Source organism: Agelaius tricolor, unplaced genomic scaffold, assembly GCF_023055355.1.
Source record: "Agelaius tricolor isolate 1412-34295 unplaced genomic scaffold, bAgeTri1.0.p SCAF_3, whole genome shotgun sequence".
Classification (NCBI taxonomy): domain Eukaryota; kingdom Metazoa; phylum Chordata; class Aves; order Passeriformes; family Icteridae; genus Agelaius; species Agelaius tricolor.
This window is the reverse complement of record NW_027269263.1, coordinates 38,602,587-38,628,811: the sequence shown is the minus strand read 5'-3', so window position 1 is coordinate 38,628,811 and position 26,225 is coordinate 38,602,587. Positions and strand designations below refer to the sequence as shown.

Here is a 26,225-nt window from a genome sequence, read left to right as displayed (position 1 = left end):
CAGTGTTTTGCCCCTGAACTGATTAAATGTCTGTCCTGAAAGGGACAACAGACTCATTTCTTAGATTGATGTGCTTGTTGCCCTACACTGGATATGGTTTAGTCTTGATTTATTAAGCTTCCTGGTAAATATGACTTAACTAGTCCCTTCTGTGAATATTTTTCTTGTGCCCTTTTGCTAATTGCAAGGATGCAAATGTCACAGAGATCTTTATATTTCTTGTCTCATTTGCTATATATTTTTGTAAATTCTACTACAGTTTCTATGTAGCTATTATAGTCAAATTTTGAGGGTCTGAATTCTATTGTTCTAGATTCTCACTAATAAGGAGTATTATGTTATCTCAGTTTGCAGAAAAATAATCTGAAGTGCAAAGCTTTTCTTGTGTTGATGCAGAAATTTAAGAGCTGATGCTTGTGAGTCTGTTTACATAGGAATGGCTTTGGCAAAGAGGGGTTATGTAGATCAAAACACTTTGGTATGTGGGAAAAGTTTCACAGTTAAGAGTCTAGCATAACTCAACAAAAATGAATCTTGTAGTGGATTTATCAGGTTGCTTTTGGGCAATGAAGCAGTGCTACCCCATATTCTCTGTCAAGCGACATGAGACATTTGCCAGCTAAAACACAGCTAATGCATGAGCATGTTCATATCCCATAACTAACAGGCTGTGGTACTTCAGGGCTTCAGTTTTCATGTCTACCTTTTGGGTCTGCAACCCAGGCAGTGACCTATGGATTGTCCTTAGTAAGAAAAAGAGTTCCTCTCGCCTTAACATTTGAAAGGAGCACATTCATACCAGGCTGAGATAGGTGGTAAGTTCTGATAAAAAGGCTTATGTTCCAGAAGGCTTTTTTTCCCTCATCATAAATGAAATGGAAAATAGATGGTATTAACTTAAATCCATAGTGCTGGGATTAAATAGAGACTCAAAAATGAAAATAGGACCAAAAAAATGGGAAAAATTTGGTTTCTAGATTTTTCAGAAATTCTTGATGTCAGCATGAGATGGGAGGGTTTTCAGGAAGGTCTAGCAGTTCTCACAAATCCTTCACTGGTTGGTCGTCTCCTTGAGTGTATTGACAAAGCATCAAACATTTCAGTGCCACTGTGCCAGAGCAGAACCATGGGCTTCATGCATATATTCTGGGTATTCTATGAGGACTTAATAAGTGGCAGAGTAAAAAAGTTACAAGTGATAATGTATAAACAATAAGATTTACATAAAACCGTTGATAAGTTCTAAAGTTTGCCGGAAATTGATTGAAGATTGTTTTTGCTGTCGCATTATAGAACTGTTCTCTAAGAGGTACAGCATTATGTTGTACACTTTGGATGTTGTGTACTTTCTGTGTTAGAAAAAAGTGTCCTCTGTAATAATCAAGAGAGGTTTTTTGATCTCCCCATGCTCAATTTCTTACAATGGATGGAGGAGTACGTGTCAGAATTTGATTAAACCATCTTGGTCTTTAAAGTTGTTTTGTATATACACCAGCAGGTCATCTCATTAACACTTGGACAAAGTACATAGTAAGTTTGTAATTAAACATCCTCTTCCTTCCCATGGAAATCAAATACAATCACAAATTCCTCTTTCCCTGTATTTGTTTATGTTAGAGCATTGCCACTGCCTAAATTATGTTAGTTTTGGTGCATACTTCAAATGAATTTTTTATCATTATGTTCCAGACTGGACAAATAAATATCATACGTGTACTTATTTTATATAGCACCATGCCATGATACTCAAACAGAGCTACGTTCCCTCAATGGGATTCTGAGCTAACACAGCTCTTCTGTTCCTACTAGCCACATTTAGTCATCAAGAGATAGCAAGCGTGTCTGTGTAGTACTGCACTGTCCCATATAAAAGTATGCCTCCCCATTTGTTTAGCTGTTTGCTCAAAGTTGTGGGTTATTTAATAGGAATAGACTTTCTTTTATGATCTCTTACCAGCATAAATATCAGCATAAGAAAGACAGAAAGTTGAGTGGGCTGGACATAGCTGTAATGGTAGGTGGTTAGAGAAGTTCAAGTCCCCTGCACAGTCCTCAAGGTGCTATTAGCATCTGATTTCTGCACTTAAGAAATGGCAAGTGCATCTTCAGGTATGGCCCCTGGTTGGTCCCAAGCATAAGCACCATGTCAGTATAAATGACATGATACTGTGTGATTATGTGTTTGCCAGGAACTGGAAACTGTTGGAGAGGGGAGCATAACTTGCTGTCAAATTTTGCTTTTTCAGAGCCATGGCTATCACTGGTCATGAGATGAAAATTAATGAAAATTAGTGCCTCTGACTTGAAAAAAACTTTTGTTTGGTTGTCTCTGTGAGAATAATGTTGACATTCTGAAATTCTTCCTCTTTGTTTTGCAAAGTCACATTGATTTAGTTCTAAAACTGCTTTTTTTTTAAATGCATAAAAAGTTTAATCTCTTCGCAATTCTATAAGTGGGAAAAACCTTTCTTTCTTTCTTTCTTTCTTTCTTTCTTTCTTTCTTTCTTTCTCTCTCTCTCTCTCTCTCTCTCTCTCTCTCTCTCGCTCATCTGTTCTTTCTCTCTTCCTCTCTCTCTCTCTCTCGTTTCTTCTTTCCCTCTTTCTCTCTTTCTGTTTTCTAACCTAATATATGACCTAATATGTTTTAGTAATTCCAGAATGACTTTTGGATTAATTTACGTTTTGGCTATAATGTGTTTTGAATCGGTGGCTCCCATTTTAACTCTTGCTGGCAGAAAGAGCTCACACATCAAGCTTTTAAAGGCAGAGTTGAATCAATTGGATTTTGCAGTTTCAATTATCTATATGTTTTTAGTTTTATTTCAGACAAATAGATGGCTTACTTCCTCTACTCTCACACAACTTTTAAAATCTATATTAACTAAACAGTTTCTTCCTTATTACCTAAGCTCTGGGGAGGTTTTCATACTGGATACCCAGAATTGCAGAGGTTTTGCTGTTTTTTTCAACATGCAGTGGTCCCCAGGTAATTTCTTTTAAAAGGTCTTTTCCTCATTGTAAGTTTTGATAACTCTGCCCTTTTCCTTCTTGCCTTATTTACTTATTTCTCTATAAAGTACAGTAAGATAACTGTAGCTTTGCTAAAAAGGGATTTATAATTCATTAGCTTTCCTAGTTCACATTTCTAAAAGACTATGTCATCAGAAGCATTCCTAAATTTGTCGATTTTATTAGTAATAGAGAAAAATATCTTAAACTGGTAACAGTTTCCACATTGGCAGGAATAAATGAAATATGAATCCTGTATAAACTTCTGCAGTCCAGAGTTGTTTCCAGCCTTGGCCTGCTATATATTCCCTGTCATATGCTCTCAGGAACAGAATCCAGATCAGTTTACTTCCTATTACATAACCTAAGTAGTTTTCACTGAGACTTAAACATTAGTAACTATTTCCACCCATGGGAGTCATGTGTTGCACGAGGATAGAAGAAAAATATTTTCCCAGTATGTGAGAGATGATTCTTTTGGGCTGGGATTTAAACGAGTGATAGGACATACATAAAAAGTACACTGGGCCATAATACTGGAGCAGAGAAGACAGCCCAGGGTTAGATTCTGATCACAAGAGCCCAGAGTATCTTTTATAAAGTTTACAAAATTTAGTATCAGCAGAATTTTAATTGTAATCTATTGCATCTTCCTAATGCCAAATATTCAGCTCATAGATGAATGTGAGCATTATCTTCAGCAATAAATGAATTCAATATTGCCACTTCCAAATAACATGTTTACGTAAAAAGATAAAAATTTAGATTTTGAAAATGTTAACTAGTGGTGCAGCCTAAGAATAGGCTAGCTTTTCCCATGATTGATATTTTTTACTGCAGCTTAGTATTGAAAGAATGGTATTAAAATGAATATCCATTATTACTGATAATGGAAAATCTGCCGCTTTAGAAAGATTATGCTATTTATTTTTCAAGCAATGATCAACAGCTGTGCAGATAATTCCATTAACACTGACTTAAAACCTTAGTTCTTCCATTTATAAAATATTACAATTGCATGAATCTATAACTCAATCCTTCCAAACATCAGAATTCTTCAAATGCATATCAAACAAATAGCTCCAAATTTACATGACTTCTGTTATTCTGGGAAGTCTTATTTTTAAAACATTTATTCAGTGTGAGTTTTAGAGAAGATGAGTGTGCTGACGTAGTTGAAAGGCTAATGTTACCAATATTGTTCAATATTGGTCTAAAAAGAGTTAAAATATCAAACATCTGTAAGTTGTCAAGCCTGGTAACCACCATACTTAAATATGAGGGAGAAGCGCTAGAAGTTAAGAGTGGTTAGAAATTAATTAATAACTTTATCAATACTCTTGTAGTGTAGGGAGCTAAGACTTTGACTTATAAAGGGTTTAGCTGAGCTTATTAAAACTAGTTATTTAATGGCAGAAGAAAGTTTTGGTTTGGATTTTTTTGAAAAGTTGATTAGTTTGGTGGTTTGTTTTTTTCAGGTCTGCAGAATTTTTCATCAACTTCAGTCAACTTATTGTTAAATCTGATTAATTCTTCAGACTGGATCACTGGCATTTTCAATTTAGCCATCAACAGTTCATTTCAGTGCACTTCAATTTGGGCGGAGTGACAACCTCTTTAGGTTAGCTATTCTATTGACTGTCTTTTTGAAGTAATTAGAACAGAATTGCAATGACTTTGGTTGGAATTCATTTCACTTAACTCTAGCTATGTACATGTTTAGTCATCCAGAGTAAGCCAGTCATATAGGTTTCCCTTAAAAACAGTGGAAAAATGTAGTAACACAAGAGATGATGAATAGAAGTCCAACTCATGACTGTGACTGTGAATGCAGATAATGGAGTCCCAGGAGAATGTAGTAGTACAAAATACGAAGTTTAAAATAAAAAACAACTAAAAAAACAAACCCAGCAACAAAAATCAAATTAATTATCAATACTGCATTAATATTAGTTTTGAAAGTTTATGTTAGTCATCTCACTACTGACTCAGCAATGCTCCAAATCTGATTTCAATAATGTAATAACTCCAGTATACTTAGAATATAATTTTCCCAGATGTAGGTTCCAGTACTGTAAAAAACCTCACTTCAGTTACTGACTTAATAATAACTTTTGGCTGTAGAGCAAATGGAATTTTAATTACACTAACAGTGTAATTTATATGTTTTTGCTTTTTATAGGGTAGTATCTTTCAGGACTCACTTCTGTGTCAGTAATCCTATTTTGAGTCTTCTAAGAGGAAGAAAGGAATTCTTCTTGGTCAAACTGAATAATACCTTCAAATACACTCTGCAGTGGTGTGGCTTCAGCTTGATTATTGTGTGCAATTTTGGTCACCACAATATAAAAGAGACATTAAGCTATTAGAGAGTGTCCAGAGGAAGGTAACAAAGATGGTGAAGGGCTTTGAGGGGATGATGTGTGAGGAGTGGCCAAGGTCACCTGGTCTCTGTCCAGCCTGGAGAAGAGGAGACCGAGGAGGGACCTTTGTGCTCTACAACTTCCTCATGAGGAAGAGGAGGGGCAGACACTGATGTCTTCTCTGTGGTGATCAGTGACAGACAGAGGGAAGGGCCTGAAGTTGTGTCAGGGGAAGTTTAGGTTGAATATTAGAAAATGGTTCCTCACATGGAAAGTGGCTGGGCACTGGAACAGGCTCCCCAGGGAAGTGGTCACAACACCAGCCTGACAGAGTTCAAGTAGTATTTGCACAAAAATCTCAGGTGCATGGTGTGACTCTTGGGGTGTCTCGTGCAGAGCTAAGAGTTGGACTTGATCATCCTTTCCAACTCAGCATATTCTGTGAATATTCCCACAGCCATTGGGAGCTCAGATCTGTGATTATCCTAGTATAGCTCAGCAAACAGTTTTTGCTGTAACTCCAGTCATCAGCCCAGTTGATGCTGTTCCTAAGAATCAGTCCATTGAAATGCTAGACCCTAAAAAGAAAGAAAGTTATGGGGATTTTTCATTTAATTTTATCTTACAGCATGAGCTTTTCCCCTCTTTTCTGCTTCCCTCCATGGAGCCTGCCTCTGCCAACCTCCTAGACAGTTGGCACAATGATTTGCATCTCAAGGCATGTTTGCCTTGGATGTGTGAGGGGCTCTCATGTTCCCACACTGCTTCAAGCACTTGTTTTGTTACTGATTTAGTGGGATGACAAGTACACAACAATACTGATTCTGAACTGCAAATATTTACATATTTATTTCATGGATACAGATATTTAGAACTAATTCCTTCATCTGCTCTTCAAGAAAAAGCAAAATTTTTTGTTTCTCAATAAGCTAGTGATTTAGACTTAAAATACCTGTAGATATATTTTTAAGAACGAAGTGAAATAGGTTTAAGTAACAATGGTGATTTTGGGATTATTTTTGCTTAGACTTTTAGCAAGAGTAGCAAACTCTAATGTTAGGCCTGTAAGTACAATTTAATGTAATATATTATATGTGAGTTATTTTATTGTCACATAGAAGTCTGGAAAGCATTTACAGACATGACCCTTAGATTCAAGCCTGTAGGAGAAACTTTACAAAACCCAACATCTTTCTGAAATGCTGTCTAGCCTGGGCACAATTTAGTAGTCTTGGTCTCACACAGGGTATATTTGTCCTGAAGATTAAGCCCTAGTGGAAAAAAGGCTGTGAGTTCCGACTATGAGTGCTTCTTTCATCTCCCTGGGTTTTATTTATCACATACCCCTTAAGTCTCTGAACACAGACAAAAAGGAGACTATTTTCCCGTTTCAGGATAATTAACCTGTTCTTTAAGGCTAGGTACCAGAGCTCCTTAGGAGCTACTTTGCCTCCAGATCTGAGTAGTTAGAACTAAAAGCAGAGAACAGACTTTGTTGCTACCTTACAGTTTTTGCACATCTTCCCTTTCTTCAGAAAAATAAACCAAAAAACAACCTCGCAAGTAGGAGCAAAGCCTTCTCACAAAACTAACAAGATACATTTTTCTTCAAAGGCTCAAAATTGTTCCCAAGATTGTGACAATAACTCATAGAAGTTGGTGAGGCAATGCCATTTGATGAGATGTTACCTGCTATTCTGCAATCCTGCTTAGAATTCATTAAAGAGGGGTTAATGAAAATGGAAAATCTTACAGCATTTAAGCAAGGATCTTTGATAAGAGTATAATTCTTAACTCCCTATGTTCTAATGCTTCTATGTAATGCTTCTATGCTTCTAAGTAATTTATTTCAAATACAGCAGTGTAATTAACATGTGTTAAGGGTAAGTTGGAGCAACAGACTATTCAAACCTATAAAGCAAACATTGTACCCCACCTGAGCTCCTAGCTCTAGCATTAAGCAGTGCAAATAATCTGCATTGGCTACGTAATGAGATTCTAAAATGCACACATATTTAAAAATCTCAATCATAACTCACATCTTATTTGGGCATTAGTCTATATGCTAGCTCTGACACTGATCTTAGGACATGAGACTTAGGTCACTCTTAGGTCACTCAGTCTGTTATCATATTTGTTTCCCACATCTAAAAGTGGATTATATTTCTCAGTCACCTCACAGGGATGTTATAAGACTGATTTTGCTCAAGTTTGCAAAGCTTTTTGCAATTCTTGGCTTACTGTCTGGAACTGGAGGGCAGTACACAAATGCAAAGTATTTCTACTATCCTAACAGCAGCTGGGGACAGATTTTTCACATGCCAGTTCTTATACTCTGGGACATGTGGCTGCTGAGTAAAGTGGTGATGGGGCACATTAAGGACAAGGCAGACAAAATGCAAGCAGTAAAACAAACAGTTTCTTTAACTTTGTAGAAAAACAAAACTAAAACTCCCAGTAAAATCAGAGTCTTAGTAAACAAGAGAACAATATAAACCCTTCTCAGAAGGGTCTTTGACAAGCTGTTATATTGATAGCTGATTCTGGCAGCTGGCAACTGCAGAATATTAATGAAGCATTGGTAGGCACATGAGCACTTTGAACAGGTTGATTGCAACTGAAGTCTACAATGCATGGTATCAAGATACATTATTTGTTTGTAGCATTTGCTCTTAGTTTGACCTTGCTTGCTTGCTACTTTTTTCCTTTTTTCTTTCTCCCTTTTTTCCTTCCTTTCACATCTATCCTTTTCCCCTTCCTCCTCCTTCCTTTTTCTTCTTTCTCTCTTTTATTCACTAGTTCTCATATTCCTAATTAAGTTCAAATGTGATGAAAATTGCAATAAAAATGTTGCTTATCATATGTTATAAAAGTGTCCTCTTGTTTCTCTCCTACTATTTGGCAGCAGATGCATGCAGCTCCTATCACAGTAAACTGCATTCTTGTTCAGTGCTTGCATAGATGGGATTTATACAGGGAACTAGAAAGAGCTTAGGAGAAAATCCTTGTGCACATCTGACTCAGGACATGTAAAGGCTGAGGAATCTCTGTGTATTTGACAGCAAGAAGTGAGATTGATGGCTTCACTCAGGACCCACTCCAGTCACTATTCCCCTGCTGTTTCCCTGGGAGGGGGCAGGCCGTGTTCCTTGCCCACTGCTTGCCTATAAAGGCATAGGTACCAGCAATGCTCTCTTGCTAGCTTTAAGCACATGACAGAATTCATATGACTGACTAAGAACACTGGTGGTGATCTTTATTTACTCAAGTTCTGTTTCTTTTTTTTTCTTATTTTGGTCTGGTACTGTGTCCTTCACGTGAACATCATCACACATGCTTGTTTTTAGGATTTCTGCCATATTTCTTTTTATTCTTCACAGCCCATAATAACCTATAGGAGTTTCTGAAAAGGCATTTTGATTATCACTGCTTCATTCCTCCATCTTTTGCTTCTTCCTTTATCAACATTTGTGTCTACTAATGTAAAATCCTGGGTTTTTTTGGTTGCTGATGGATTTTGCACTTGTCATAATACTACCTATATTACTCAAATATTACTAGTTAGGCTTAGGTTAGAGCTGGGTATATTAATGGGTTAGACTTCTTTAGGAGGGATTCAGTTTCAGGAATTGCAGCAGGACATTAAATGCAGATTTTACAGGAGAATACCACTTTAGGTCCTGAGCATGTGTGAGATGTTGGATTTAATGTTTGTGAGAAAATGAACACTTATTTTCACCTTGGTACAAACATGTATTTGTTATTTTTTTCCTCTTCCCCTTTCATTGACTGGAGCTAATATTGGCCATGATGATCATAAAGGAATATCAGGGAAGCTATTCTTAGCTCTACTTTGTGGAATAAACAGGAGGTGTGAGATACTATGATCCAGGCTCTTCTTTGTGACAGCATGATGCCCACTGTAGGATGGCAGGCAGGACCATGCAGTGGCCTTTGCACCAGCTTGCCTCTAGGCTAAGGCACAGGAGCAGCCAATGCCCCTTTGCTTGTCTCCTTAATGCTCCTGTAATTTACTGTGAAGTTCTTAAAGGGAGGAAAGCACTGAACTGTCAGAGCCTGTTCTTCTATCCTAAAGGGGTGGATATAGTGGGATCTCTCCAAACTATTAGTGACATTCAGGAAACTTCAGCATTCTTTTAGCTAATGTGGTGGCTGTGATTTTTCAAAGTGCTTTTGTATAATTTTTAGGAAAAGGAGTGCTTCCTCAGTAAATTGATAAGCCCTTTCCATTTTTATGAAGAGCAATGTGTTGATGTTGTTTGCCATCCCAAAAATTCATAATAGCGATAGAAGTGTTGTCATGTGAATATTAAATATGAAAACAAATATGCTCAAGCCTTTGAAGTGTAAGAAAACAATAGTTAACCTTTTTTCATTAAACAACCAAAAGTTTTCTCAGATGAGCAGAACAACAGTTTTTATGGGATAGATGGCAAACTCTTGTTCTTTACTTCCACTCAACTCAGAAATAGAATTCTGCTTTTTTATGGCAAATTTGAGTTTTTCTGCTCTTGAACAGGCAGTTGATCATTTTTATTTGTGCTCTAAGTTACAGTGGGCTTTCTGAGATACTCTTCCTTCTAATGGATCTTTATTCACAGAAAGAAAGTAGTGTTTAACAGTGTTCAAAAAGTTAAGTCTCAGCAACCAGAATTGTTTCTGTTTGTCCAACTTGTTCTAGTGACAGGCCCAGGTTTTCCTCTCTGAGCTTTCTCAGTGAACTAACATTAAACTGAGACTGGGATAACCAGAAACAAAGTACATACCAGAGGTTCTTTCTGGACATGCATATAAATAGATTTATATGCTCTGTGTACAGAGCAAGAGATATCTACTGCTGCCAGCAGGAAATCTCAGTTATATGGTGCAGAAGCCAAACTACCTGGGCTTTTAAAATTTTGCCTAAAAACCTGATGTTTTAGTCATTGATTTAGCTTTCCCCAGTGGTGTGCCAGCTATATGAGATTGTAGCTGATGTCTACAGTCAGCTTCAGTGAACTGGAGAATCAAAAGTACGCTGGGTTTCTATCACAGGGCTAGCCTAGTAATAGGTAATCCTAAAAACAATATTTTGCTTGTTTTGTGGCATATATTGCATGCAGTGCTACATGGCATTTACCCTAAAAGTACTCCAGGCACTATCCCAAGAGATAAGTATAAGCTGACACAGTTGGGTTTTTTTCATTTTTGTTAAAGTAATCATCTCACTCCCACTGCTAATGCAGTTTACTGTGAGAAATTGGAATATGCTGTAAGTGGCACAGAAGAAATCATGGAGAGGCTTGCTGGTAATCATAAGCATAACAGCAACCTACTCACTGTTATCATCAACAGTTTTCAATACTAGTATGGCAGGAGACCAATCAAGAGTAATAAGTTGCCTAAATGCCCAAGAAAGAAACGGGGAGGAAAGAAGAATTTGCAGTTCATACTGTATGTGTAGGTTGAAAAAAACCTCCAGTTCAGTGTTTAATAATAACCGGATTTGTTAGTGGAAAAAATCTCAGAAATAAAAAACAGATTTTCACCACTACATATTTTCTAAAAAAGTTAATGCAGAATGTAAAAAAGTAAGGTTTTAGATATCAGGATGATGTTAGCAATATGAAATTTATTTCAGGCCTCAGAAGTTTTGTGTGGATTTGAGCTGCCTGAATGTGTTGGCTACACCTCTTAGAACCTCTGTAAACTATCATTCTGGTGGCAGCTCTTAAGATCAATTCAAAATTATAGAAGCACTGTGGAAAGCTTCCTGATGTCTTCTAATATGTGGAAACAGCAAAATTAATACCATCAAGCTCCACCTTGTTCCTGCAAGTTATATCAACATCAAAATATCAAAATCTTAAGAGTAAAAAGTGGAATTTTAATATTACATATTTATTTTATGGATACAGAGGGAATTTTAAATCTCTGCTTAGATCTCTGCTTTTCAGATGTTCGCGATTTGTTCCTCTCTGTTGTTGATGATGATTTTGCTGCGGTACCAATAAATCTCACTAACACTTATTTATAGCATTTAGTTATAATTTAGGTGTAACTTTTTTCAAATTGTTTCTTTTCCACTGTGTAGATTGTAGAGCTACATAAATTAACCCACACAAACAAGTCACTTTGCAATAAGTGACTAATTGCAAATACAACTTCAGTGACTGAGATGAGTGATTTTTAACAGTTGGAACATATTGACTAGGCTATTGGAAATATTCTTGCCACAAGTTTTTTTGCAAAACAGCTTTTGCTTCTAAAATCAGGTACTCTTGTTCTGTGGTCCCATGAAAGATGGCAATTGATCTTTTTCTCCAAGGGTTTTTATGTTCCCTGCAGATGACTATTGAATAACATAGTTTGATATGGAAAAAATGAAAAAAATTTGACAATCCGTTTCTTTCCTTTTTTTTTTCAGTCTAATTGGAGAAGAGACAGAGACCAAAAATGCCACCTGCAACAGGAGCGCCAGATTACCCACCTCCTGATGGAGGCTGGGGATGGGTTGTGGTCTTTGGGGCTTTTATCTCCATTGGATTTTCCTATGCCTTCCCCAAAGCCATCACAGTGTTCTTCAAAGAAATACAAGAGATCTTCCACACATCATATAGTGAGATAGCTTGGATATCATCAATAATGCTTGCTGTCATGTATGCAGGAGGTAAGACATTCCTGAAATTAGTAAATAACTTTGCTTGGTTGTTTTTTTCATGTGGGCTTAAAGCATTTTTTCCCTTTGGGCCTTTTCTTTGTTCCTCTACCTAAGATTCAAGTAATTTGAATACAAAAATATTTTGCAATCTTTCCCTAAATTCACAATTTTTAAGAGTATAACTTCCCAACAAATCATTGCCCAAATAATTTCTTCTGGGTCTAGGAGTAAATTTGGTCAGTTTCCACTGACTTGGTGAGATTTCTCAGTATACCCAATGATGAAGCTTAATCACAGAAAATTATTATGGCAACGAGGGTTCATTCATGAGGCACTGGTATTCCTCTGTAGACAAGGGTTTACATCTGGTCCTTAGTTGTCCTGAGAGTGATGTTTCAAACATGCCATATGTATGACAGCTAACAGGCAGACAATCTTATTCTTGGGATTGAACAGGGAACATAAATTCTCTGATACCTTTCTTCTTGCAAGCTAGCAAGTAAAGAACAAGACAGATGTAAAAGTATTTTAAAGTATAAAGCTATGTTTAAGAACTAAGTGTCAGATCTGCTTTGACAGGCTTTGTGTCTATCAGCTCCAAAGACTAACTTGTTAAATTCTGCATGGTTTCTTCATTTTATCAGAATTTTTTTATCCTTTAAGTATTGGTGAGTGCTAGCTGCTGTTTAGGCAAAACACTTAGACAGTTCAAAGGTGTGAATCATGTTAATTCAGGCAACAGATCTGGTATTTCCCTTTCTTTTAATGCTAAGAGATAACCACGTGGAGCATCTGACTATTTGCACTGATGAAGCAATTAAATGCATACATTTACAAACGTGTGTTTATGTATATGTACATATGTGTGAATGTACAGACATAGAGACTGAAAACACTGTGCTGATAGCATACTGATACTGAAACTCTTTAATCGCTGAAGAGTGTTGCTCCAGTATTTTTCAGAAGTGGTGTTTGTGTAACAGTGAAGTACAGTGTTGTCAGGTCCAGCAAATGATCTATTGAAGGGTTAATAAAGTGTCATTTCCAGCATGGTAGTTTTTTTATCTCTTATTTCATTCTCCCTAAACTCTGACACATTAATGGCCCTACCTTACTTAGTAGTCAGGGAAGTAAGGAGCATGCCTACAAAGAGGATCAGGCTATCTGGATTGCTCTCTCCAACTACCTCTTATTCCCTGTCTGACTACCATCTGGTGCATTAGCTTTTTCACCTCAGTTGATGGGATGGAAAAATGGATCTTTTTTCAAATTCTGTCAGTCACAGAGACCTTATGAAGATGTCTTGACAAATGGTATCTGTATCAACAAAAGTATGCTATTGACATATTTTGATACTATTTTTATTCGTATACTAATAGAAAATTCTGAGTTCCTCACAAGCCGGTGGAGAAATTTAAAGGATTTTATAGAGCCAGCAACAATAGTCAAGTGAATTCACCAAAATTCACCAGGTGAAGAAATAACTTGAAGCATTCAAGAGTGGAGTGAAAGAGGGTATATCTCCTCACATTCAAGTCCCCTCTAATGGAGCACTTTCTTAAGGGTGCATCAGTACTTGCACTATGGATTGTACCTGTGTAACTGTGGAAACCTCTGAACAAGTGTTGAACCCATCTTCCCATCTGTATGGGAAGATAACAGGTGTTGAAAAGCTGGATAATTTTTCTGCTTTCTGTACGCTGTGACTTGCTGATCCTGAGCTCCTTTAACAATGTGAAGCAGGTTTGCTCTATGGTGCAGGTGCTGCTATGTTGTGTTCTCTGCGTAGCATTTCATTTATGCCATTTCTGTCAGGTCAAAGTTCACCCAGGGTCACCAGGACATTTCGCTGTGGTCATTTTTATCCGTGAGGTTCAATGTGCACAACTTTTCCCATTAAATACAAAAGATTAAGTATTTCTGCCTTTTCTCTAGTACTTCTTTGACTGTTCTAATTACCAGTTACTAACTGCGCTTCTATATTGACATTAAAAACTACAAAATTGTTTGCTATTCATTCTGCTGACACCTACCCCATTTACTACAAAGATTATCAGCACAGGAACAGTAAGCAGAGTTGTTTAGATATCTTGTTACAGACTCTTGGTTTTAAATTGCTGAGAGTGACGACCCTGCCTGATATAAACACTCTTTGAAGCCAAAGCTTCTCTAGGACCACTTCCTAATAACTGGGCCATTTAGACAATCACTGGCAGAATATGAAATAGCAATCCGGAAAAACATTTCTGAAGGAAATCACTTCATTGTTTTTAGTATCTAAAGGTGATTTGATTCTTCTTTCACATTTGATGTGCTGTAATGTGAAATACACGTTCAGGCCACAAGTACAAGGTGCGTTGTTTACTAGGAAGTGTGATATGTGCACCTGCAATGAACACTGTTCATCATGCTACTAATGAAGGTAACCTGAAAACATCTACGATCTGTCATCCTCATTACAGCTTAACATTCAACCTATTAATCATCACAGTGGGGTCAGTGAATAAGTTAGACTCTGTGCAGACACTTTTTGCTTTGGAGGCTGCAGCCTCTTGCAGTAATTAGCTGGCATCTGTGTTTCTGCAACAAGGTATTAACTTACCTTTCAATGCCTCAGTAAAAAGCTCCAGTAAGGAGCTAAAAGAATGTTAATTATATTTATCACTTACTTCATACTTAGAATAAATGGCATTAAATTATAGCAGACCATCTGGCAATCCATATGGTCTCCTGCAGTCCTGGTTAATTCCAGCAAATAGGTCAAGCACAGCATTCACCCTGTTAGGAAAGCACCAGGCAGAGGTGACAAATCTGATAAATCAAATCAATATGAAACTAATTTTCTCTCTCAATCTGGCACAATATGCAGTTTCTTACTATTTTCTGTTGTGTTTTGGGGGTTGGCTTGTTTGTTTTCTTAAGCTCTCTCTTCCTTCTTCCCTCACCCCCCCAACCTTTTGATGTCTGTTAGAGTTTACTAAAAAGGCATCCCAAAAAGCAAGATCCAGTGATGTGATTAAGGTTACAAGTATTGCACATGCTCTACTGTTCAGGCCATGCTTGATAAAAGCATCCTCTGGAGAAGAGCAGTCGTTCAGTCTCCATGGTAACTCCTTCTTCTGCCTCTCTTGAGCAGAGACTGTCAATTGCATTAAATTAAGGGTGATGGTTTTGTGATGGATTCCTACACCCAAGGGACTGAGATTGGGACCACCAGACTTTTGTTACTGGAGGACAGAAGCTGGGATAAAATGGAATTAGTTGAGTTATCCTGACAGCACAATCTGTGTTCCTGCATGTGTATGAACAGATATGTGTATAAAATGCATATGCATGTATGTATTCCTATGTATATAAAATATATATGTATCCATACACTTACAGAGTAATATGTCTGCTCCAACACACAGAGAAATTAAGGAATTAAAGAAAAAGGTCAAATACATTTGACCTCAAGTTCTCTTAGTTCATTCTTCTCTTTTTCAAAACTTTACCTCTCACTTTGTGCAGCGTTATCAGCCAAAGGTGATTAAGGAGCTTCTTATCAGAGCTCGATCTGTTTCCAGTAAAAATGTTTTCATTGCTTTCAGTGTGGGTTTGATAGGAGCCACAGTGGCAGCTATGAAAGCCATGTGACAGGTCTGGTGATTTCAGACAGAACTGACCTTGAGTTTTAGATTTCCTCAGGGAAAAAGCAGTTTGTTCACTTGCTGGTCCTTAACTCTTTTTCTATCATTTTTCCAAGGACAGTTTCAGTTTGCAGGTTTTGTTTCTTTTGTTTGCTTGTTTGTTTGTTTGTTTGTTTGTTTTCTCAAAAAGTACTTTTTGGGTGTAACATTGGGTTGTGAAGATTAGCTTGAGCTGGTAAATCCTTCAAGCCATACCCAGCTGTGAAATGTGGGGCAGTCTTGCTGGTCTGAAGTTCAGAAAACATAAAAGTTTCATTTAAATTCTGGATAATGTTTCTGAGTAAATACTTGAAAATACATTTTTAGACTGCTTTGGAATAAAGATGCTATATAAGTGTATGGAGTGGCCATTATAATTTTTCAAAACACACTTATTCTTTAAAAATGTAGCACTTAATATCTTCCTTTCTCTTCAGTATTGCATAAGTTATTCAAGTCTGAAGTTAAGTGTTTCCAAACAATAGCAAACCCTTGAAGGATTTTTCATCTGACAACACAAAAGTAGCCTATAGACAAGTCCTCATTTTGACTTTCTCTATTATTAATTTGGAAAATAACGTATCATATGGTATGTTCAAAATATTTGTGATTTTATCTCAGTGGGTGTTTTGGTGATATTGCTGTGAAGATGAAATGGCGTGCATGGTGGAGATGACAGTTGTGAAATCCATGTAACACAAACAACAGATGGTTATGGATTTTTACTTTTGGGCAGAACCTGGGTTCCTACACTTTTCTTCCTTCCTGATAACATTTTCTAATTTCGGTTTTACAAATACAGGCACAAGGAATTCAGTGGCCATCAATATGGAGATTGAGAAGCTTTCTTGAATTGACCTATCTCCTTTGTTGTCAGGGGCAAGTGTTTTTCCCCATCAGAATATGCAAAGTGTTGCATTTTAATAACCTCATTTAGAGTGCCCTTGAAAGCAGAACTTACTTACTTTCTGAGTTCCTCATGGGCATAAGGGAATACTTCACATTTAGCCTGAGATATATGAAAAGCATCTATGTGAAGTTAATTTGAGACTCACAGATAAAAGAAAAGGAGTCGTAATGAGGTTTCACAAGAACAGAGCATTTTGACTCTTACTAGCAAATGGAGATAAGGGTAACAAAATATTATAAATATACATTAGTTCAGTTCTTAAAAAAACAAGACCTGAATGCTAAAGCCTGTGAAGGGTAGTACAGCCAGGTCTTGTATTTCTTGCAAGGCTTTGAGTTTTAGTAAAACTGGACATTGTAGGGTAGCGTTCTGCAGAAGGAATGTATGTTTTAAACCGAGATGTCTTCCTAGATGTTTAGAAAACACTCTAAAATGGTCAAGGGAAGAAAGGTGAAAAAAAACCCAAAAGCATATCTGTTTTAGATGGTTTTATAAATTTTCTTTTCACACAGGTTTGTCACCTTATGTACAGGAACAAGATGGTTTTTTACTCTGCAACTTGTTACATTTTGCTGAACAGATAAGACCTAATTGCTAAATATTCATTGCCTTTTGTGGATCCAATTTTGTCAAGTTTTCATGAAAAAAGGGTTTTGCTTGGGTCTGGATACACTTAGGAAGCCAGTCTCAAAGCTAAGGACATGCTTCCACTGGAAGAAATAAGGAGTTTTTTGTCTTTTATTGTATGTTTGTGTTAATTTTGAGTAATTGTCAGAAAGACATTACATGATACAGAGTTCCCACTGTGTTTCTATGAACCTCTTTTGATGTTCCAGCCATAGGGTATTTGTCATGGTTTGATACATATGATCACCTGGGGCATGCTTTAGAGGTGAACATGGCAGTGATGGGTTAGTGATTGTACTTGGTGATCTTGGAGGTCTTTTCCAACTTTAACAATTCCATGATTCTATAGAAATATTTGCGGTAACTTAAATTTAATTAACTTGAGCCTTTTACTAAAACAGGTCTCATTTACATAAAAGTAGGCAATGTGGATTACATAATGAACATTAATTAATAACTCTCCTTTTGTAAGACTTTGTCTTGATCTTAATTTGGTTTTACAGACAGGGATTTCAATAAGTAAATAAATATTGACAGCTTTTTTATCTGCAAAAATGATGCTTTTTTGATTTCCACTTAGTTTCAATTAATAGGTCAAAGTCTAACAATAATAAATAACATGCATCATTTTCTAAGGAGCTAAAACTTTGGGTTTGTTTAAGAAAGGTATCAAGGGACAAACTGTGGCCTTTGATATGTTCATTGAGCTTGTAAAACTTTGAGGAAAGAATGCTTATTTTGTGAGTACTGCAAATGTTGGATTAGTTCCCATATAGTTTTTCAGTGGATCATACAATGGCTGTGTTCGTGATGTGTGTTGGGTAATTCAAAGGTAATGGAACAATGGTCTAGCGCAACTGGAAATCATGAGACATTTATGCAGATACCAGAGAAGAACTGTGGGGAAGGAAAAGTCTGTGTATACCATTGTAGTCACCCAGCACTTCAAATGAAAGAGTAAACCCAGCACTTTACAAAGAACTTATTATAGAATTTTACTGGTCCATTGTTTTGGAATGTCTAAGAACTATTCCCTTGTTTATTTTGAAGAGTATATTCAAGGAAAACAGAGTTGTACTGATATGTTTAGAAGGTATTCTAAGCCAGTATCAAATGGCAACAGCTGAGACATACTGTGGTTCAAGATATGTAGTTATGCAGTCATTAGCAGAGGTGAGTGTGCCAGACACTTTGTGACAGGCTTGTGGTGATGCCAGAGGAACAGCAGAAATAAAAAAATGTGATGGTTTAGAATGTTTTTTTATGATTACATTAGGTACTCTTTAAATTGATTCACTAATTTTGAAGATTTTTGCAAAGACCACCTGGTAAATGTGTTTAAATGTATAAACCATATGAAGCATTTTTTAGGAGTCAAAAAACTTTTAATCTAATAGTGATATTCTATTGAAATTCTGTACCTCCAAGAATGCAAACGAATGCAGCTTTAGTAGGTAATACATGTTTTGTTGGTGCATACAAGCCAAAGAAAATCTTAGCTTTCTTTTCCACAAATTTTGGCAGGTATTTTTTCATTGTCAAGAGACAGTTAAGTATTTGCAGTTCTGCCTGATTTTTGTCTGGGGGAATATCTACTATGACATGACATCCAAATGAAAGAATGTGATTAAAACAGGAACTCTATTGTGAAATAAGATGTTGATTTACTCATATAGTTCAAACACATCTTTTAACAGTTTCTCACTGATGATGGGAATGTGTGCCCGTTTGGTTTTCTATGCGTAATACTTGGAAACACGTACCATTAAGAGGTTTAACTTTTAGAAAACTTTGAAGAAAGTAATGGTATCCTTACAGCTGTTTTGCAATAGTAGCTGGAGATAATATGAACAGGATTCATGTGTTTCATCTTCTTCAGCAAAGGCACCTATATCTGACCAGTTGTCTAGACATCTTCTGTTGTCAGTCAATAAAGATGGGAACTTCTAATTCATTCCTTCTGAAGCTAAAAGTCCAAAACACATCAAATACAAAGACTTCTTTGGCTTTCGAGTGCTAAAAGAATCTAGAGGTAAAGTTCAAATTCTCCACAAATCTGAGTTGATGACGCCCTACATGATTGTTGCCCAGCACTAATACATTATATTTTGCTACCTAGAGACCTGGAAATTTAAAAACATTCTTATTTGAGATACACACCCACTGTTAGGGGTTTTAAGCTTGTTGTGTTTAACGTTTGATTTCTTCTTTAATCTTCTTGTATGTTGAATGGGTTATAATTCTCCCAAGTTCCAGTGACACTGACTCAGTTGCATTCGTTTTAGCCCTATTAAAATACCTGGTAATTTTAACAGTACCTTTGAGCTTGTAAATCTTCTCTTACCTTGCAATGACTTTCCTCATACCTGTAATTTCCTTTCTTCCATAAGCAGATAAGAAAAAAACACAACTGGCTTGTCTAATAATTGTCTAGGTTTACATTCTTCTGTGGCTGATTATAAGCTGATAGAAATCGGTGGATCTGTTACATTTTCTTATGCTCTGTGAATGATTTAAAGGTTAAATACAGTTCAGTCTCTTTGTAACAAGATCCCCAAACACTTCTCTTATCAGTATCAGCTGGCAGCACCAACTTTGTCATGCTGCAAACCGTACTCATACTGCTCTCCTATGGAGGAATCCTTTGCTCTTCCTGGAACAGAACTTGCCTGAGTAAAATTTGTAGTTCTTTTAAAAGGATGAGCTTCTCTGTCCCACATATATTGCTTCCAAATTTGCAGGATTTCCCAAGAACTCTGCACAAGCTTTCAAGATTGGACTGGCACAAGAGAAGGCAGCAAATGTCCTATTTAGCCTTCGCTAGGAGGTGGAGTAATCTTATGTCCTTGGAAGTAAAATTTCACTCAGAAAAGCTTCTAGAGCAGTGCTGGTCTAAATTATTTGAATTACTGGCATGTACCCAACTTGCAAAATTAATATCTCCTTTTTGTGTCATTGCTGAGCTTTAAGTGTACATAATAAAGTGAATGAGTCTGCTATTACTTGCCTCGTCAGAATATTTGTAATTTTCAGTGCAGCAAGTAAATAAACAAAGTGCAGGAGGTTTTACTTCTCCATATTTAACTTAAAGACTGTCTTTAGAGGAACTATACAATCCATAAGAAACCAAGACTCCAGAATGGGTACCATGAAACATTTGATTAAGGAGCATAAGTGTTTAAAGCTGGAGAGAAGGAATACCTTCATTGATGATGTTACTCTCTTATCAGAGACATGTAAAACTGCCTGGGGCTCCATTCCGAGTATGAGCATTGATGCTTATCCTGCGAGAAATGCTTCATTTTAAATACCTTAGTGATCTCATAAAGTTCAAAGTTAAATTATTTTTTTTCACCTACCTAAAGTCAATAAGTCAACATTAAACGTGTTTATATATTTATGCAAATATGTTCATCGTTAGGTGTGTTTGCAACATCAAGATTTCTTGACAATGTACCTTCAATGACTTTCATGATTTCAGAGGCATTCATTAAATCTCATTTTTATTTATATTCACCTTAGAAAGACATGATTCATAAATGATTAATATCTTTTCCCCCATATAAAATATAAATAAAATATAGAATACTAGCTTTGAAGAATTACAAGATTTGAGTAAAGCTGGTGGTATTCACTTTATTGAAGTAATCATTGGATACAACTTCTGACCTGTTTGTTAGTAAGCTGATATCTGCTTCATAAATGGAAAACAAAAATCTAAGGACACAGTACAATTTGACCTCAAGTATGAATCTCCTAACTTGGATTTTAATTTATTGGATTCCATCGAGCCCTGATGCTGCAAAGTTCTCTGAGAAATCAAGAATCAGGGACTGTGACTGTAAGGATTATTCATTGGAACAACAGATTCTGTAACAAAACATTTCCAGGTAGTGACCTGAAATTGTTTGATTCTCACATGGGAAAAGAATGTAGTCAACACTGGAGATGATTCTAAGGGGCTCGAGCCCCCTCACATGAGCAATCACTCAGGGGACTACACCTCACAGAATGAGATGTGGCAGTTCCTCTCAGAGAGAGGTTCAGTGTGTGTTAAGTGACTGCATATACAGTAATAAACACCACTTTTGGCTTATACTAAAATAAGAAACTGTAGAGTTGCAAGTTTCCTAAGACTGTTTGGTAATGATATGCAATATGATACCTAATAACCTTGGAAAAAATGTTTTTAATTATTTTGAGCTAAGAGGAAGAATTAGTTCCTGGTAATGCCACACAGCTATATTTTTAATTTGTTTATTTATATGGCAGAACACAGTAGAAATATTTCAGAGTGAATTTTTTGAAGAATTTTAATTTAACTGAAAATTCTGAGGCTTGAAATTTTTATTTCAGCTTGGGAATAAAATTGATGTTAAAGCATAAAGTTGGTTCATGCAATGCTTTTTGAATTTTCTGTATTGTTCCTTAAAAATCAACTAGCATGCCACATAATATATGTGGGAGTGATTCTCTTGTCTTTTACACAGCACCATAGTTTATACCTGTGGAAAGAGTGTGCAAGGTTACATTTGCCACTGTGATTTAGAAGCTCTTCATATTTACTTACTCAAATGTAAACAGTAAGCTGAGTGCAAAGCACTTGACCCTATGCTCAGAGAGCCAGAGCTGAAGTGGCAAATGGGGTTAAGACAAGAACAAATTTGTATTATGGAATTTCTTCCAGATTATTTCACCTGATGTTATAAAAAATTACCTGACAAGGTGTTCAGATATACACATTGCCTAGATCAGGCAAAGTTCTGACCAATCGCTTTCCAGTAAGATGCATTAAAACTTACTAAAAAAACATAGTTCCTCTTGTAGGAAGAAAATATTACTTTCCTCAGTAAACCTCAGTAATATTCTCCTCACAGGCACACATGGTAAATCTTTGCAGAAGTAGGTATATTTCATTGGATTATTTTAATATGTTCTTGCTGAAGAATGTCAACATAATTCTTTAGTGGAAAGGTGGCTCCAGAAATGCATGATGCTCCAGCAGTATCTGTAATACAAATGATGAAAAGCCTGTATTTTAATGGGCACTAATTTATTTTGAATTTATGATGCATCGCAGTCATTAGAAGGAAGCTGCTTTACATTACTAGATGGAGAATAAGGTTTCTGCCAGTGGCAGGTTGTTTTATTTCTTCACAGAAGGTAAAAAACCCCTCTTTTTTCAAAAGCCACACAAATACTATCTTCAGGTGCAGGAGGATGGGACTAGGTCACCAAGCCCCTTCATGTTGCCTTTTGAAGCAGAGCTCAAATACTCCTTGTTCATGTAAGCAGACCTGATCTAGACTTTCCCACCCGTACACTTTCAGAAAATCTTGTCTATGGAGGTGCATCCTCTGCTGCTGCAAGGGAAAGAACAATGTAGACTGTGTAGAGAATGTTGTGAATGTTGTTTCCTCTCTAGTCCAGCCAAAATGCAAATGCCATAACAGCCTTTGTCCAACTCCTTTATAATATATTTCTTTTCCACTGTCCAAGTCCCAGGCTTTTTCTTCTATTTTTTCCTGACTCTTTCACTCCTAACTTGGTCATAACTTATTCTAATTTTGATTGAGTCCACAAAATAAATGGCATGTGACTCTACACAGAGAACAATTTAAAAATTTGAAACCACATCCAAGTAAAGCTTTTTCTAAAGCAGATGGAAATCTAAAAGTGACAGTTCAATAGCAAATTCAGCTCTGATGAGAAAACATATGTGAGGTGGGTATGGGAATATGCAAAGATAAACTGACATCTACTCAGATGTAAAGATTTAAGAAATGTATCTAATTTCTCCATCAACTTCATTGCACAGAGTTATTCTGAGACATGTATTTGTCCATAAAAGGCTAGAGAGATGCAAGGAAAATAGAATATAAGATATTAGAAACCACTCTTAAATTTTTGATTATTCAGTAAATATTTTACTTAATATTATTTTTAGAAAGCAGTTAAAAATAGGTTGTCTCAAATTTAACCAAATTGGAAATCATAGGCTCATAGAGTGGTTGGGCTGGGACAATTTCAGAATTTTATATATGTTGACTGAGTTGTCCTCGAAGTTTCCACTTTTAGGGTTTAATAAAGGCTACTAATTTGAGCATAGTTGAAATGAACATGCATTGAAAAAATTAAAAACATCACATCATGTAAATCTTGTTACTGTTTTTGATCAAGAGTTATTTGTTATTATGATAACTTTTGGCTAATAATAATATTTTGATAACTTTGGGCTAATAACTAATTTTGATCTTTTTTTCTTCATGTTTCTAGGCATTTAACAGTTTATATTGCTTTTAGTCCTTTTGACGAGGAGGACAAATAGTCAGTGTTTTTTACTTTATATATAATTCTATAATTTAACAGATTTTTCTCAATATAAGCACGTGCTATTTTTTCACTGTCTGAAAACAGTGAAAAAAAACAAAGCAAATGAAGCTTCGCAGAGAGTCTCAGTTTTAATTGGCAACTGAATGTATTTTGAAAAATAGTGGGGAACTAGTATGATCCCATTAATACACTACCACTGTCTCCACTTACACTCTTAATAGGTGCCAAAAACTAATGAGAATGCTTAGTTCCCATTTCATGTGGTATCTTTAAAACACAGATAAATTCCCCTCTCCCTTCTGTTTCATTTGTCCTTTCTCTTCCTCTCACTCTTCCCTTTTCCCTTTTCCCTCCATGTTCCCATTCCCTCAGCACGCTGGGAAGATGTATAATTAAATATGAATTTTATTACAAAATATAATATTTTATTATTGTATCAAATTATTTAGAAATTATGGTTTAATTTATGGTCTAATTTATGGTTTGTAAAGGAGTTTGGGAAACTGACACACTTGGGCTTCTAAATGTTAGCACTGAAAGACGCCATATGCATTTTCCTGGATATTAGTTAAAAAATTGTAATTAAAATGATAATGCTTTAGGTTTTGGGGTTTTTTTCCTATAAAATAGAGTTTAAGCCTGATGATACTAATGTTTTAAGTGTATTTGGAAAAAATCTTACAATGTTATTGACAATGACCTAAATATGATGACTTCTGTGGACACTTCCAAGTTATAAATACATACATCCAAATTTATACTTCTCATCACATCTATTCTAAGTATGTAGATGAGATTTAATGATCCACTTATAATCCATAATTCACAGTAAGAGGTCCAGAGACACATCATAGGTAATAAATTCAGTATTTTCAATTTGAAGTTTAATTATACGGTGCAAAACTGAGAGCAGAAAGGAATATGATAAAGGAGCAACTGAGAGGAAGCAAGTGTCTTGTGCTTTCTCTGAAATTACATATTATTGCCTGCAACAGTATATAAGGAATAATTTCTAAGTTGAGTTAGTTATAACATTATTTTGGAAGAAAACAAATAAACTGTAGGATGGGGTGCAGGATGAGAATGAGATATTGTATGAACTTTAATATGATGGGCAATTTGTAGAAGACAGAGAAGTCCAAATGACAATATTAATCTTAACTGAAGTTGGCTGGATCTTTCAGTGTAAATGCATTATCTGAAAAATTTATTGGTTTGAGTTGGAGAGAATACATTCCCAAGAACTACTCAATAGCCTGGGCTATTGTAATTGTTATGACTTTTTGCTCTCTAAAATTCTGCTGGGCAGAATTGACAAAGTATTATTCTGCTTCCAGGAAAAGTAGCCAGGGATTTTTTAGGGGTTATAAAAATAATGAATGATAATAGGGAATAATAAATAGAAGGTGGTGAGTAATGTACATGTACAATTATTGTGTTCACATGTGCATACTCACAGATTTTTAGAAAAGGCAGCCATTCCTCAAGGAGGAAGGAAGAAAGAAAGAAAAAAAGGAAAGCCTTTGTAACTACCCAACAACATGGTTTATGAAAAATCTGTATGAAGAAATAAAGTAAATATTTGCATGAACTTTTCAGTTTGTTTTTTTTGTTTGTTTTTTTGCTTTTTTTTTTTTTTTAGGGGGTGGGGGCTTGGCTCTTTTTTAGTTCCCAACAGTTATCTCTTAGATTAACTATATACCTCTTTTTTCCAATTTGCTATAATTCTAATTTTTACAGTGGTATAGTGTAACCTCTGTCTTTTTGTTTTAGATTTATATCTCCAGAAAATCACCCTCCCCCTTTGGAACAGCCGAATATACAGAACTTGTTTGGCAATCTGGTTCACAGTTAGTAAGCTGTAAAGACAAGTTTGATAGCTAAAAAATGTAATCTGCTTTGGAAAGGCAAAAAGTACTAAACACTGAGTCTTCAATTAGAAATTTTTGAGTTCTTTGAAAGTGAAGAGTGAGTTCAGAATGTTTCAGGTGAAAAATACTTATAAATGGGATAAATACCTTCTATTATCTCTGGAAAAAACAATCAGTTTTTATCATTGAGTCCATCAATCACATGAGAGAAAGCACTGGGGTTTTTTTGTTTTGTGTTTGTGTGAGTATGTAGTCTCCATATCTGGGCATAGCAGTTTTTTTGATAAGATTATTTTTGAGACAGAAAAACTATTAGATAGAAATTCTGCTTCACTATAAATAAACCTCTAGTTTCTGAGTAGTACTAATTTCCCTTTGTGCCCTCAAATTAAACCTATTAGGATTTATTTTAAATATTCAGAAATGGGATACTTTCAGTTCACATGCTCAAACACAGGTATTACCAAGTTGAACTTAGCCTGTCATTTCAACCAAGTACAGAGACAGAAGGATAATACTCCAAAGATGATACCTCTTAAAAAAAAACCCACTACACATTTTCATGAGAACATTTGAGTTCTGTCTCATGAAATTTCAAATGAATCCCTGAAAGAAATGGAAATTTAATTTATTATTATCTTGTACAGTGTATACTGCTGTAGATAGTTATATTTACTAATATTTATATATTAGTATTATTATCTTTACTGTATTTCCAGGGGATATAATAGAATAGTGAATAAGTCCTTGTTTGGTTTTTCATTTGAAGAACAAGTAGCTTTT

The 26,225-nt window shown here is 35.9% G+C and overlaps 1 protein-coding gene across 4 annotated transcripts in view; it reads left to right on the top strand.

The window, feature by feature from the left end:
- The window catches only part of SLC16A7 (solute carrier family 16 member 7), an 80,222-nt gene that overhangs the window by 34,690 nt on the left and 19,307 nt on the right, over positions 1-26,225 (top strand). For 3 of the 4 annotated variants that reach the window (XM_071423533.1, XM_071423534.1, XM_071423535.1), the window contains one exon: positions 11,800-12,042. In XM_071423533.1, coding sequence (XP_071279634.1) covers positions 11,829-12,042 — 214 coding nt within the window. In that variant the 5' untranslated portion in view covers positions 11,800-11,828. Of the gene's footprint in view, positions 1-4,608; positions 4,631-11,799; positions 12,043-26,225 lie in introns of those variants that run through there. The other variant, XM_071423536.1, reaches the window with a different exon arrangement.